This window comes from Caretta caretta, chromosome 10 (genome assembly GCF_965140235.1).
Source record: "Caretta caretta isolate rCarCar2 chromosome 10, rCarCar1.hap1, whole genome shotgun sequence".
Lineage (NCBI taxonomy): Eukaryota > Metazoa > Chordata > Testudines > Cheloniidae > Caretta > Caretta caretta.
In genome coordinates, this window is record NC_134215.1 from 37,297,028 (window position 1) to 37,312,894 (window position 15,867).

The following is a 15,867-nucleotide window of genomic DNA, read 5'->3' on the forward strand; positions in this document are numbered from 1 at the left end:
CCAAAGAGGCAACTAAAAGAAACCCAAAAGGTAGGATTTTTAAACCAATCTCATGATTTTTGGGGGTGCTGACTTGTGATTTTTTAACATTTGGGATTGGCAAATACTGCAACCGGGGGCAGAAAAATGTCGCTGAGCTTTTTCCCACCTCCAGAAAGGCTCTTGGTGTACAGAAGTCTGGTTTGGGGAGAAGGCACAGGGTGGTTCGGAACCCCATTTCCCACCCCTACCATTCAACAGTGTCTCCCCACCTCTGAGGCTGGGCCTGAAAGCAGCAGACAGGGGAGAGGGGCCTTGACAATAGGCAGCAGGCAGCAGGCAGCTGTTTGACCTTGAGGAGTTAACCCTCCCCAGCTTTCTTCTGTCGGCTTCTGCAAAGGGTTGAAGCTGGGAGCTGATGGGGAGGGGGCTGGGAGAGGAAATTTCACACAATGACAAGCAGGCCCAGCAGTTAAATCTTGGGCTGACATGTTAATGAATTTCACAGTATGCCTGGAAAAACTCTCACCCAGCCTCAAGTTCCCAGAGAAGCGGGGGAGGGAGAGGGTGCTGGGCTTCGCCGAAGGAAATCTTGTTCCCATTATCTTTTTGCGAGAGTGTTAAACAGGAACTGGCAGCGCTTTTTCCTTTTTATCTCACACACGTGGATTTGGAATCCCCCCCCCCCTCCCCTTTGGGTTCCTGCGGCTAATAAAAAATAAAGGGTATGTGTGTGGTGTGGGGGGGGGAGATCTGAAATAAAACGAGTTTAGCAGCTCTCTCCTCTGCTGCTTCTGGCTAGCAGATTGGAGACCAGGCCCTTCCTCTCCACCACAGCACCCTGGCCACAGCTGGCACTGTTCATGCTCCCTAATGGGCCTGGCACTGCACAACAACAGAAGGAGCTTTGCCGTTCCACCCCGCAACCCAGTGCAAAGCGGGTGGTCCTTTTAAAGGGCCAGACTGGGGGCTGTTGGGGAAGAGGGCTGTGGGGACAGGCCAGGAAACAACAAACATAACTCTCCTTGCACCTCAGGGGCCCAATCCTGCCCCCATGACAGTAATAGCACAACCTCTATTGCCTTTAATAGGGCAGAGCCTAAGGGAGTGGGGCGCTTCCGTGGCTTTTTTTCACATAAAAGGATCTTCTGGACTTGCGGTGACACAGATCTGGTAGCCTGGCGAGGATCGTGTGTGCAGCCCAGAATGAATCCCACCCTGCCTGTGCCCCCGGGAGAGGCAGGGGGGAAGGCTTACAGCTCATGGCCACGGGGCAGACAGGCTGGTCAGAAAGGTGGGGCATGCCTCCCAAAGTGAAAGCTACCAGGCAAGGCTGCGGTTAGGCAGTAAAACCTGGTCTCCATTCTCTGACACTGACATACTGGGTGGCCTTGGGTAAGTCACTTGGGAGTTAGGAGCCTAAATACCTTTGAGGCTCTGGGCTTTAGCCTCTCCGTGCCACAGTTTCCTCATCTCTAAAATGGGGATAATAATAATGACCTCCTGGGGAGTTATGAGTCTCAAGTAATCAGCAAGGAGTACCTAGCAATACAGGTCTGTGTGTAGCCTTCTATAACAGGCAGGTTGGAGCCACGAGCCATGTGAGCAGGGGACGCACAGGTGGCATGGCAAGTGGCTCAGTGCCAGGGCCCGGTTCTCCCAATCTTTCCCAGAAGCATACTATGTGCTGCCACGGGGGGGCTGGGTGCGAAGCAGATTCAACCTTATGTTCCGGGTAGCTCTGTGCCAGGGGCAGCTGCCATCTGTTGGCAGCAAGGGGGGAGATGCCGTGGCAGCAGGATGGCAGGTGCTCAGCTGGCCTTTCCGCTGGGTGTCTCATTCTAACCATCCACTTTGCACTTGTCTATGATTTAAGGCAGAACTGGCCTCCCACCTTCCCCTTCCACATGCCCCAGGTCCTCAGCAGCGACCTCCCCAGCACCCAGCCCAACGGGGCACAGAGGATATTACACATCTGGAGAACACATGGAGGCAAGCTGCTCGTTCCCCTTCCCCGTCTCCTCAGCCATCCTGCCAGCAGCGAAGCCATAAGCCAGTCGATGGGCAATGAGACAATCACGGCTCCTCGGAGGGAACTACACTAGACAACAGGCGCTGGGCAGCTGTCTTCTTCTGAACCCTCCTCCCCTCTGCCTGCTGCATGGTCCTTTGTCTGCCAGCACCGCCCTGCCCTCCCCTAGCTCCTCAGAGGCCCTCTGGGTTGATTGTTTACTCCTCCCCTCTCCCTTCTCTCCTTCCCCCCTCCCCCCACAGTGGAGACAAGTTCCTGTGGGGAGCCTGTTTATGGGGTGCGATAAAGGTCGGCACCTGCTCCTTCCACCCCATGGAGGGGACTTGGGCGAGATCTGGCAGCCGCCAGGGAGGGGTTCCTCCCTCTCTCTTCTCTCTGGCTTCAAGCTCCATTAGCCCAGGTTCTGCGCCTCATTGGAGAAAGGCGTGGGGGTGTGTGTGTGAAGGGTGAGGGGAGGCTGGGAAGAGTTAGCCTGGTATGGGGTGCTGGAGGTTTTGAGATTTTGGCTGGATCTCCAGGGTGGTGGTTGTTATTTGAATTGTGGTAACACCCTGGAGCCCTAGTTTGGACCAGGCTCCCTTGTACTAGGCACCGAACAAACGCAGGACACAAAGACAGTCCCTGCCTTGTATAAGAAGAAGTACACCAAACTCTCAGAGGAAAGTCTAAGGCAGTCTAGACTGGTGTAGCCTGCAGTGCCTCCTGCCCCTCAGCATGGGTGTTGCACCAACCTAGATGCCCTCCCGGCTCCCTGAGACCTCCTCTGTCCTTAGCCTCAGATCTTGATCCTGCTCCGGCTGAAGTCCATGGCAAAGCTCCCAATGACATTTGTGGTGCACACAAAGTCGCTCCCTCACCCCATACCACCCAGTGTGCCGCTTCCCTTCTCTTTTCCCGTCACTCCTGCGCTTGGCCCACTGTGCCTAAGCAAGTCTCAGCCGATGGAGCTCAGATACACTGGATGGAAGACCTGGAGCAACAAAAACAACTAAGGGGAGGGTAGATGAATATCTGGATACTCCCGGCTGTAATTTACACCTCCTGATTTCTAGGTGTGTAAATTACATTGATTTAGACTCCCTGACACTGTGGTGAGTGGGTATACAATACGTCCAGGGAGTCTGCGCGTGACTTACAACACCTTACCTGCAATCCCCTCTGAGTGTGGATCTGTTCTCTGCAGCGATGGGCCAAAGCCAAAGGTTCAGCACCTCTCTCAGGTTTGCAAAATGGGAGGGAGGTCTCATGAGAACAGGCCTTTTCGTGGGATTTCTGGCTTCTCCAGCTTCTGTTCACAGATGTGGCCTGCAAGGGCACAAACAAGAGCAAAAGGAAAAATAGCATGTGAGTGCGAGTGAACTAGCAGAAGTTTCCGAATGTTTGTTTCCAAGTTAGGGGTGAAGGCTCAGGTTGATTTGATCTGAACTAGTTGTCCCAACCTTACTCACTGATCTGTAGCCAATCAACCTCCTACCATTCTGCTCCTGCCTGCACTGCACACGCAGAATGCCTAGGAGGTGCAGTAGCCGTGCTTTGGGCTCTTTGGCCCATTCAGTCCTTGACCTCTCAGCTAACATTGACCCCACTTACCTCGCTGGGGGATTGCACCACCTGAGTACAAGAGCTTGAATCGGGCCTCCCTTTCGAGGCGTCTATGGACGTTCTGTGTTGGGTGGCTCACTCCGACCTCCTCTGGCTTAGTGCCTTGAGTTGAAGTTTTGCTAGTGGCTCTGAGTCTGCATCCTGGCCAGGGCAATCCTCTGAGTGGGTCTGGCCCTGGGGTTGGAGGCTGCGTGAGGGGACTCTTCTCTGGTCCCTGAGCCCTTTTTTCACCTGCTCATCCTCTTCTCCCCCCTCCTCCTGCAGCCTGCAACTGTAACCTGCATGCCCGGCGCTGCCGCTTCAATATGGAGCTGTACAAACTCTCAGGCAGGAAGAGCGGAGGTGTCTGCCTCAACTGTCGCCACAACACAGCCGGCCGGCACTGCCATTACTGCAAAGAGGGGTTCTACCGGGACATGAGCAAATCCATCACCGACCGCAAGGCCTGCAAAGGTAAGGGGAGCTGTCAGCAAGGGGGATCCGCCCCCTTCGGCCTTCCTCTCCCCCTAGACCCCATCTCCCAGCCCTTTCCTCCTCTGTTGGCTGCACCATTGCCCTCTCTAAGGGGGCACACCTCCTTTTCTCTACTTAATTCCTTCTGAATGCAGCTGTTTGTCCTATATAGCCCCGTAAGTCCTGCTGCCCCTGCCAGGTTCTAAACTCCACTCACCAGGGCAGTCATCTCCCTCTGGCTGCAGGCTGAGGTCCCTGCTGCTTTCCCAATGAGCTGATGGAGCATGAGGGAGAGCAGAAGGGAGACAAATAACAGGTTGGGCTTGTCTTCCTCCCACAGAGAATCCCAGCATTCTACTGATGGGAGTGTGTGAGTTTCAGCTGCCCAGGCAATAAGGATGGAATCCATCTGTCCATCAGCTTAGTCTGTCTTTCTGATGTCTAATGCACCCATCCTTCATCTCGAAGAGGCGATGCATAGACACACATAGATATCTAAAGCCTTGTCTATATTAGAAAACATGCACCAAGGTAACTAAATTCATTTAATATTGATCTAGTTACACCAGGGCAAACCGTTAATGTAGACGCACTTAAAAGGATGGAAATTACTTTCGACCTGATTTAGATTAATGCGGTCAATTATTACATTGGTTTAAATGCAACTGGAACTGATTTGGGTGTGTCTATTGTAGGGGGTTGCACTGGTGTAACTAGATCCACTTTAGTTCCCCTGGTGCAAGTTTTCTAATGTAGATTGACTTCTAGGACCTGGTGCTTGAGGGGGGCTGTGCCCCACAGCTCCTGTTAACTGCCATTGGAGTGCTCAGCACCACTGAAAATTGGATCAGATCTGCACTGGATTCTGCCCACTGTTGGACTTATCCTCTCCCTGGTTTTTGCTCTGCCTTAGGCAGATCCCTACAGCCAGCTGTTCTCATTCAACCCCCCCTCACAGCACACTTCCTCTGTGATGCAGCATGACCACAGTCTCCCCAAGGAAAGGAGCGCTTCAGATAACAGAGCGAGTGACAGTTGGCATCACCTAGGCCATCGCTGGGAAAGCTATTTACCTGGGATGAAATACTGCCCCCTCTGATGTCAACACAAGTTTGGCCATTGACTTCAATGGAGCCAGGATTTCTCCCCTGGACTGTGTCTAATGGAGATTGTCAGTTTCTTCAAGAAGGGAGTGGGGCTGCCTTGCTGGCATCAAGAAGACATCTGCACAAGCCGGAGAGGCTGCTGGGAACACACAGGCCTTGTCTTGTCTTTCTTTTCTACTCTAGAACACTCTTCCACCCACCACAGTGCGAGACAGTGGCCAGTATGCACTTGGCAGCTGGCTTTAGGGATCTCTCAGCTTCTGGTCATGCCGGTGGGAGCCTTTCCATTGTCTTGTTTGGGGCTGGGTTGGGCCCAGGGAACGGGTGGGTAAAATAAGTCTCTCTTTACTCCAACAAGTTTGTGCACCAATCTAGAACCAACCTCTCCTTCCCCCTGACAAGAACGGATCCTTTTTGAGGTCTGAGAAAACAGGCCGCTCATTATGGTTCATATTGGTCCTCTGCCACCCTCCTTACGGGTTCTGGAAGCAGACACGCCCAGATACAGAGCCACAAACCAGGCTGGTCACTCAGGATCTCAAGCCTGGTTTCCCATATGCAAGAGGTGCAGCATATTTAGAAAAGCTTTGGATAGGCATCGAAGCCAGCGCAGCTCCAGCGGTCTGAGGTTCACCCTACACAAACTAGTAGTTCCCAGGCTGGAGAGAGGGAGCTGGGAGAAGCCAGTTCACCACCTCAAAGGACTCCAATCTGGGAGGTTGGGAGCTTCTCTTCTTCTCCAACCTTGATGCCTGTGTCAGACTGTGGTGGGTGACCATCCATACTGGGAGGGACTTCAGCCCTGACCCAGTCACATGGTGGGAGCATGCTGATGGGCCAGGCAGCCTTGGAGAGGGGATGCAGTGGATCGTTTTTCTTGTGGGTGTTGCAGAGTCGAAGGAGTGCCAGACCACAAAACGTTGCTTTTACGTAGGCCTTACATATAAACAGTGACTGCTAAAGATTTTGGGGAGGAGGGGGCAGTTTTGCAGCAGTAGGATAGGTTTAGAACGTTGACGTTTGGCCCCTGTTCTTTGGCAGATTAGAACAATTTGAAGGTAGGGAGCTAAGCATGTTGCTTTGTGCTGGGCAAGTTGGTAGCCTCTTCATCAGCCCTAGTGCATGACGTACACAAGTCCCACCCCGCCTTCGGGGAGTGGCGCGGATGCGAATGCGAGGAGGAGGAGGGAAAAGTCCCCGTTTTAACGAGCGTCTCATACAGTGAAAAGCAGCAGTGGCAGAAGGCGCGACTGCGTCTGGCGCTGGTACAGACAGCTGAGACCTGCCTTGCCGCCAGGGCATCAGGAACTGAGAACAAATCGTTTTTAATAAGTGGAGCCTCTGAGTTGGCAGGCCCCCCGTGCGTGTGTGCCTCACCTCGGCAACCAGCTCTCCCGTGGCTGGGGGATTTTACATTTGCTTCAGACACCATTGGCCTTTCGGTGACTCGGCTTGGAAATGCTCCCCCCCCACCCCCCCAGCTTGATGTGGGAGCCAAGTGGGGTGTGGTTTATGTCGAGCACCTTGTGCCAGAAGGGAGCTGAGTGTCCTACTGTGGCAAAGGGAGGGAACGTGGCTCGTCGGAGCAGGAGCAGTGCTCCAGTGGCTTGTGGTGCACCCCCACCCTGTGATGCTGCCAAGGGGAAATTTTCTTCCTCTGGGAGTACTGCAAGGGACAGAGAGCTCTGCAGAACAGCTGAGTGGCTAACCCTGGTCTGATGCTCTCAGGCCATCAATGCCCCGCTATCCCAAGAGATGTGGTGTTGCCCAAGCCGGCTGCAGAATCAGGCTGTAGCTCTGAATCCAAGCATGGGGCTGAAGGTGCAGGAGACTTGTCACTCTTTGCATCCGATGAAGTGAGCTGTAGCTCACGAAAGCTTATGCTCTAATAAATTGGGTAGTCTCTAAGGTGCCACAAGTCCTCCTTTTCTTTCTTTGGGGGTGGGTCTCAATACCCACTTGGGATGACACCTTTTGTAAAATGGGAACCCCTATGTCTGCTTTGTGGGGGATGGGAAATATCCCCTTCTGCTGCGCCATTTTCCATTTCCCTCCTCCATCTGAGGGCCTTAGGGAAGAGGGGATGGTTAGATCTCTGCTTTAGGGGCCTTGGCTCCCTGCTGCTCCCCTTCTGCCAACCCCTCTTTATATGGGTGGGGCAAGGGTCAGTCTTGGCTTGGAACATGCTAACAGCAGTTGCATCTGATGGAGAGACTTGGGATGGAGCAGTGAGGGATGCAAAGGAGGAAAATGTTATCGGCAGAAAAGAAAGAGGAGGAATAAGGGAGGAGGGCAACGTGGACTATCTGGAAGCTGCACATTTCCAACCTCTATACATACAGCCAGTGTCACATGCCAGGGCCCTGCTGCCAGAGGTCACCCCCTGTGATGAGTGTGTGCATAGGATATACACGCCAGGGCACTGGTGCAGGATTCAAAGGCTGGTACTGTGAGTGGTAATGCCCGCGTCTGGATCTTGCTGCATGAGAGCTGGAATGAAAGGGAGCCAGTGTCTCTTCCTCACAGATTTTCATTCCAGCGTCTCCAGTTTCGGGATCTATACCCAGGTTGCATTGTCACTGTGGGAGCATTCTTGCCATCTCCAGACACTGCTCATCCTGCCTCTGGGCTTGCTGCCCTGTTGGTCAGGCCATATGGTTTCCCAGGAAACAGCTCTGAGTGCAAAGTATTCCCTAAATATTGCAACCCAGCACAAATGCAGAAGGGCAGGCAGCAGACTTGTCAGCCTGTGGTTTCTCCAAAAAGCCCTGAGTCATTTCCTCTGGGGGGTAGGGAGGGGATCTGCAGGAACCGTTGCTGCAACGCAATCTCCCCGGCTCCCTATGCCACTATTCTCTCCCCCTCCTCTCTCTCACACACCTGCCCTGTGAAAGTTTTGGTGGTGGCAGTTTGCTGAGGCAGTGCTTTATTTCTGCCTTTGTTTCATCTCTTTACACACCTGCCCTTGATCTGCTCAGTCAGTACCCATGCCACTGCTGCTATGCTTCTGACCAGCTCCAGCCAATGCTGTGTGTGACTCCCACAGTGGCCGACATTTTGCTGGTTGGCTGTTCAGTTCTGCAGAGGCTAGAAAGCGATGCCCTCAGCCTGCCAAGCCCTCCAGAATGTGGCTTCAAGCTCTCTCTCTCTCTCTGCCTGGCTTCTTCAGGCTTCTCTTGCCAGTACAGCAGCTCCCCATGCATGGAGGAGCCGTTGTGTCAGCCACGTGGTGCTCCCTCTATAGAACTCCTTGCCCAGTGCTGTCCTGGATGCTGTCCACTGCTGACACTGCAGACTTGGGCAATGTTAGCTCAGCACCGCAGATACTGGGCCGGATTCTGATCTCTCTTACTCCAGATTTGCACTGTTGTGAATCCACTAGGAGGAGAATCAGGCCTTCTCTTGCCTTAATTACAGCATGTCTTTTATAAATAACTCTTCCTTTCTTATGGGTCAGAGGCTTCTCCCGACTTCTTTGTTACAAGCTAGGCTGGAAGTCTTCTGAGTTCCAGCTCTATCTGAGCCACTTAGGCCCTCCAAAAGACCTCTGTCACTTCTGCAGCTGGTCCCAGCCCAAACCAGCAAGAGCAGAGGGAACACTACATTGGAAAAGGTGGAAGCGAGTTAGCCAACTATTTCCAATCTCCGCAGTTCAGTCTGAGTCTTGCACAGAGATTTGTGTGAGCTCTGATCTTCTCTGAACCTGTTTGTCCACCCTGGTTGGAGATGGTTGGGCATCGTCATAACCCGGCACTGTGAAAGCAGAAACTGTTGTTACCCTGTCTGTGTTCTTTGCTGGGGATTTTTAGGTGCCTTCCTTGCAGATGTCCTATTTACCCTATGCACCACCCGTGTGTGCACACAGACAAGTTGCTGTGGAAGCCTGTCAGACAGACAGGAAGACACTAGACAGTGTGTGTATGAGTGAGTATGAGTATTCAAAGGACCAGGCAGATTTATTTCCACACTGAGTCGTGGGAGGAACTCTGAGCATTTCCTCCCCTGGCTGTCTTTCAGGCTTCTTTATTTTTGGAGATGAGGGCAGGGTAGCATAAGAGGCCCTGGTCTCCTCCAATGAAGTGTGCCACAGTTCTGACTGCCTAATCCATATGGCAAAAGCAGCAGCTTGAAGTCTGTTGGGACAGTCCCACTCTGATATCCTCACAGAATGTAATTGCAGAGTATTAGGCTGATGGAAAGTATCCATTCAGAGGCAATTCTGCTGTGATTTTATAGCCAAGCTGCAGCCTGTGATGCACAAAGGAAGCCTGCTTGCTTACCCTGTTGCTCCTCGGGACAGATCCTGCAGGGCTGTTGTGCTGCTGCTGAGGGCCTACAAGCCAGGCAGAAGAGGGGCAGAGATGGCCCTCTTCCCAGGGGCTTTTGACATTCCCATGTTCCTAGATCCTAGACAGGGATTCCGCTCGCTAATTCAGACTTACCGGGAACACCAGGAGTCCCGGCTAGGTGAGGAAGTGATAGGAATCTCTAAACACAGCTTGCCTGCTGGCAAGGAAGGCTACATAGTTCTAGGAAGAGGGAGGGGACTGAGAGGAAAGAGCTCCAGCATGCAGTTCACCAGGAGAGCTCTGCACAATGACTCTGCACACTCAGCTGAATCTTTAGCAGCTCTCTCCTGGGAGGCAAGCACCCCCGGTATGCACTGCAAGCAAAAGGCAGGTGTTTTGCCAGCTACATTTTTGGGTGCGTTTTCCTGGAGAGCCGGCCGAATTTGCAAACACCCCCAGAATGTCACAAAGTTCGACAAAACCAGGGGAACGCTTGCACTGGGTCATCCCCTGCTGCATTGTCTGTGTTGAGCGGGAGGCTAGTCTTGTGGTAAAGGCACTCTGCTGTGACCCAGGTGAGCCTGGTCCCGTTCCTCTACCACAGACACCATGGGCAAGTCACTTCATCATTCGGCATCTATCAAATAGGGATCATCCTATTGTCTTTCTCCCATGGTTCTCTATCTTGTCAATTTGAATGGTAAGCTCTTTGTAATCAGGATGATCTATGTGGTTATATGGTGCTCAGCACAATGGAAGGGCCCTCGAGATGTGATCATAATACATATAATACGGAGCAACATTTCCACCATATGGGAACTGTAACATCTCTGCCACACCAGCTGCCTACTAATTCTCATGCAGAGCAGCACAGCTCCAGCTCAGCCTTGCACTGAAACGGACATGAGAGCAGGAGTACCTGGGATCCTACCAGGGTCCATTTTGCTTAGTGCACTAGCAAGGCTGTTTATAAATCACACCCTGTGCGTGGCTAGGGGAAGGTTTCCAAGTGTCAGGAGGCAGGAGTGACCACTGGGCTAGAATTCCTGATTCGCTGCCATTTCCAATTGCAAGCCAAGCTTTAGGTATGAGTGAAATGAGTCAACTTGATGCACTGCAAGAGGTGTCTATATATTCATTTCAACAACTAGCAGTTAAGAAAGCCCAAAATATTCATCAGAATAGGACTACGAGCTATTCTAGCAGGCAAAACTAGCTCTGTACTAGATGTGGATGAGAACATGATGACCTCCTGAGGTCCCTTCCAACCCTGATATTCTATGATTCTATGATCCAAGAAATTGCCCATAAAAGCAACAGGAAAGATGATTTTTCAAAGGCTTGTCAAATAGCTAAAGCCCAGAGTGCTCAAATACTTGCAGAAAAGCAAGGCAATCTCCTTGTAGGTACAACATCTGCAGCAGAGCAAACTGCTTCAGACTGGCAAATGCAGTCAAATGGCAATGGCAGAACTGTAGCTTTTCAGTTGAGATACTGGAGCACAACTAGAGTTATTCCAGGGAAAATATAGAACAAGCTCACGAAGGAAACTGTACAGGTGTCCGAAGCAAAGACATGGAGAACTACTTTCTAGACCGACGGCTGAGCAGCCAGTGCCCCAGCAACACTCGATACTTGCCGCAAGTTAAAGAACTATGGATTGAATAAGGTGGATAGAAAGCTGGCTAGATCGTCGGGCTCAACGGGTAGTGATCAACGACTCAATGTCTAGTTGACAGCTGGTATCAAGCGGAGCCCCAGGGGTCAGTTCTGGGGCCGGTTTTGTTCAACATCTTCATTAATGATCTGGATGATTGGGTGGATTGCACCCTCAGCAAGTTTGCGGATGACACTAAGCTGCGGGGATAGGTAGATACGCTGGAGGGTAGGGATAGGGTCCAGAGTGATACGCTGGAGGGTAGGGATAGGGTCCAGAGTGACCTAGACAAATTGGAGGATTGGGCCAAAAGAAATCTGATGAGGTTCAACAAGGACAAGTGCAGAGTCCTGCATTTAGGATGAAAGAATCCCATGCACTGCTACAGTCTGAGGGCTTACTGGCTAAGCGGCAGTTCTTCAGAAAAGGACCTGGGGATTACAGTGGATGAGAAGCTGGATATGAGTCAACAGTGTGCCCTAGTTGCCAAGAAGGCTAACGGTATATTGGGCTGCATTATTAGGAGCATTGCCAGCATATCGAGGGAAGTGATTATTCCCCTCTATTCGGCACTGGTGAGGCTACATCTGGAGTATCGCGTCCAGTTTTGGTCTGCCCACTACAGAAAGGATGTGGACAAATTGGAGAGAGTCCAGCAGAGGTCAATGAAAATGATTAGGGGGCTGGGGCACATGATTTATGAGGAGATGATGAGAGAACTGGGCAGAAGAGAAGAATGAGGGGGGATTTGATAGCAGCCTTCAACTACCTGAAGGGGGGTTCCAAAGAGGATGGAGCTAGGCTGTTCTCAGTGGTGACAGATGACAGAACAAGGAGTAATGGTCTCAAGTTGCAGTGAGGGAGGTTTAGGTTGGATATTAGGAAAAACTATTTCAGTAGGAGGTTGGTGAAGCACTTGAATGGGTTACCTAGGGAGGTGGTGGAATCTCCATCCTTAGAGGTTTTTAAGGTCAGGCTTGACAAAGCCCTGGCTGGGATGATTTAGTTGGGGTTGGTCCTGCTTTGAGCGGGAGGTGAGACTAGACGACCTCCTGAGGTCTCTTCCAACCCTATGATACCCCTGCAGCACAGTCACAGTCATGTATTGTACCAACAGGCAGAGATGCCAGAGGAATCATCAAAGTTGTTTAAAATGCCTGAGCCATCCCAGGCATCTGTCGAGAAAGGAGATGAAAGTGCCCATTGCTCTAGTCGAGAGAAAGGCAAAGTAGTATTACTATTAAGAGTCAATAGCAGTGGGGTTGGCATGATGAGTTATACAGTTTGTTGCTCTCTGGCATCACTTCTGTAGTTGTTGACATCACTCAAGCCCCTAGATTGAGAGATGGCTGATAAATAACCACCTGCATCATGTCAATGAGATGTTAACATCCCTGCATCTCAGTCTTGCTGCGTGAGACCCCTCTGCCCATCTGGAGGGGCATTTCCCAGCACTCTGTTGGCGTGGAGGGTGGCTGAGTCTTGGTGGGAGTTTCCGTAGTTCTGCCCTCGAGAGCGAGCATGTCACTGTTGTGGCTACCCTGTGAGAAGTCTGGAGCAGAGCCGAGGCCTTGGAAAGGGAGACAGGATGAAGCAGTGAGAGGGATGGACTCAGTCCAGTGAGGTTCAGGGGAAGGTGCTGGGTTGGGTTCACTGCAAATTGAAGCCCCATGTTAAAGAAGCTGTGTGGACAGGGGCTAGCCAGAGCCATAGAGCTGGGTGAGAGCTAATGTGACTGGCTCCAGGGAGCAACTGGCTCTGGGTTACCCCACAGTCCAGTCCAGGGACCTGGGCAATGTCACGCTGCAGAGCAGCTCCAGGGGCCCACACAGGATCCCCCTAGGACATGGCCCCAAGGGTCTTCTTAGGGTTTCTGCTGACTACTTCGTGTTTCCAGGAGAGCTAGTGAAGCCGTGGATTGCTAAGTGAGGCGTTACAGGCCCCCACAGTCCTGGCACCAAAGCATGCTGGGGCTGAAGAAAGGTCCCGTGTTTCTGAAGGTCCCATGCCATGCCAGGACTCCCTCATCTGCTGCCATTTGTTATCACAGCTGAGCCCCCAAATACCCTTGCCAGAAACACGTCCGTTTCCAATCCCAGCCAAGATCTGATAAGGACCAAGGCATCTGTTCCACATTAGACACTGCATGCTCTCATTTCTTGCTGAGCATGAGAAGGCCTGGTGAGCAGGGATGCTGTGCTCCAATGAGATCCCATCTGGTGAAAATTAGGGAAATGATAACATCTTTGGGGGGGGCACAAGGGGAGTTGTTTTTGTTTGGCTTTGGAGTCACGTTTGACTATTACACTGATGGAAACCAAGATACCTTTCCCAGTTCTTAAACAGCCCCAGTCCTAAGCTGGCTGATGAGACAGTCATCTCCTGGTTTAGCAGCTTTTCTCTCTCCTGTGACTCTCCCATCAAGCACTCACTACAGAATGAGTAAACCGTGTGGCTGTAGGGCTGGGGCACAGGAATGAGCCAGATTGAGTCCTCCCCATGGAGCTGGAGATCAGATGTGCTGGGAATCACCAAGAAGACTCACTTCAGATTCATCCCATGGCTCTAGAGCCAGAGAGGAAGATGCGAAAGCAAGAACCATGAATAACTTCACTTCCATCCCCTGCGTATAGCTCCTGCGATGAGGGAGTGAAAGGGAAAGACCCACTGTGAGTCTTTCCAATGAAGACAGGAGACTCAGATTGACTCTAGCTTAGCTGTGTCCTCTGATGAGGGGAGATTGGACTATGGAAGTGTGTGTGTGTGCATGTGCGTGCCTGTAAGGAGGGAACTGTATTCCAGTCCCAGTTCTAGCACTCATCCCATCTGAGAGAGAATCACCCCATCGCTATGGAAGAATGAGAAGATGGGTCTCGTTGCTAAGCATGGCTGTGATACAAGCAGTGTTACTGGAGTGAAGCTTTCATCCCAGTCCCTCAGCTTCCTCCTTGAGGGTGTCAATGGTTTGGTTCAGCAAATTCCTGCTGCATCAGCAAAAGTGTTGCAACCTCACGGGTGTTCCATTCATTGCAGTACCTTTCATCCCGTGAGATTGAGGCACTGCTCCAGGCTCCAAGACCTCCTCTCTTGCCTCTGTAGACGGAGAGAGGGAGATAGCATAGAGGCCAGGAGTAGCTGGAAGGCAGGAGGGAGAAGTCCAGACCATTGAGCCTAGGAGCAGCACAGCTGTGGTTGCTTACAAGACACTGAGCGACTGGTATGGTTGGATCACAAGCGATGACACAGGTGTTGCCTCTCCTCTCCCCCGCTCTGCCCTGGCCATGGCACTGCACCAGGCAGATCCCAGCTCACTGCCCCCTTTGCCAGTATGCTGGGCTCGCCAGCCATGGCACGCACACTCCTCACCTTGCCAACAATAAAAACGAGCAGAGCATTGTAAATGGTTCTCCCTTTTTCTGACAGAAACCAGGATTGGTTTTTACACATTTTTTCCAAAGTTAAAAATCCCCTGCTGGAACCCAACTTTTTTATTTCTCTCTCTCTCTCCTCCTTTTTCACTCCCTCCCCTTTTTCACAAGGCTGCAATTAGTTACCTTTAATGAGCCTTAACACTCTCTTTCACCCTGGGCCCCCCCAGCCTGCTCAGGATTGGCTAATTGATGGGGCCAGCTGGCAGGAGAGCCCCTGGAAATTCCTCCCAGGTTCCACAAGGTCCTCTGAAGCAGCTGCAGCTGTGTTCGCCCTAAGGTAGGGAAGGGGGTGGGAGAAATTGGCTGTTCTGATGTCCGAAGCTCGAAGGATGGCAGACAGCTGTAAGTGCCAATTCAAACACTCTGAGCTCTAGGGACTGAACCTGAGGAGGCCTAACTGAGAAGAGGTCATGCCCTGCTCCAAGCCCTTTATAAAAAGAAACACACAGTAGGAGCATCCTCTGGCCAGATCCCTGCGCTTGGAATGAGATGGGAATTCCAGCTGTATGCTTCTCTGATCCTGGAGGCTGCTTCTCCAGTTGACCCCCATCCCTGACTGAGGGGGAACTACCTTCTCCCATGGGTGAGAAGAGAATTAATTCTCCATATTCCAGTCCTGGACCATCCCACTCTTGTCTGTTTCACCCTGCCTTGAGTCCCATGATGTCACTTGCATTGCTCAAGGCTCTTTCCTTTCAGGAGAATCCTCTGGGGAGTTTCGAAACTCGGTCTCCTTTACATTTTGTCACCGAAGCTAATGTGTTTATCCAAGCAATAGGCTGTTAGTTGTAGCTGGTGCTAGATATAGTGCAGGCAGGTGTTCTGCAAACTGTTCCTACCTAGTTTTGTCAAGGCACTTCAGTCGTGACTGGCAGCAGCCCCTGCTATTTCAGTTCCGCGCCCCACTCAGCTTTGCCAATGCCCTGTAGTCCTACCTTTATATTCATTATGCAGTCAATTAGTATGTGTGCAAACAGCCTGTGCAGCACTTACATCACACGCATGCCCTCACCTACACAAATGGGCTCCTGATGTTTGGAGGGGGGTTGTTCTTCATACAAATACCTTTAGAGACAATCACTGCCATTTTTCATTAGTCACTGGTCACCATTCATTATTTTTCTGCGTAAAAACTTCAGTCATCCAATCAGGGATTAGCAACAATACCATGTTTCCGAGTAGCAGCCGTGTTAGTCTGTATCTGCAAAAAGAACAGGAGGACTTGTGGCACCTTAGAGACTAGCAAATTTATTTGAGCATGAGCTTTCATGAGCTACAGCTCACTTCATCATGTGATTCAGGTGACCAGTCACATGCC

The 15,867-nt window shown here is 51.6% G+C and overlaps 1 protein-coding gene across 1 annotated transcript in view; it reads left to right on the forward strand.

Annotated features, from left to right (window-relative positions):
• NTN3 (netrin 3) overlaps window positions 1-15,867 on the forward strand; it is an 89,845-nt gene that overhangs the window by 38,366 nt on the left and 35,612 nt on the right. Inside the window, exon 3 of the mRNA XM_048868402.2 lies at window positions 3,878-4,066. Within this exon, the coding sequence (XP_048724359.2) occupies window positions 3,878-4,066 (189 nt within the window). The remainder of the gene's footprint in view (window positions 1-3,877; window positions 4,067-15,867) is intronic.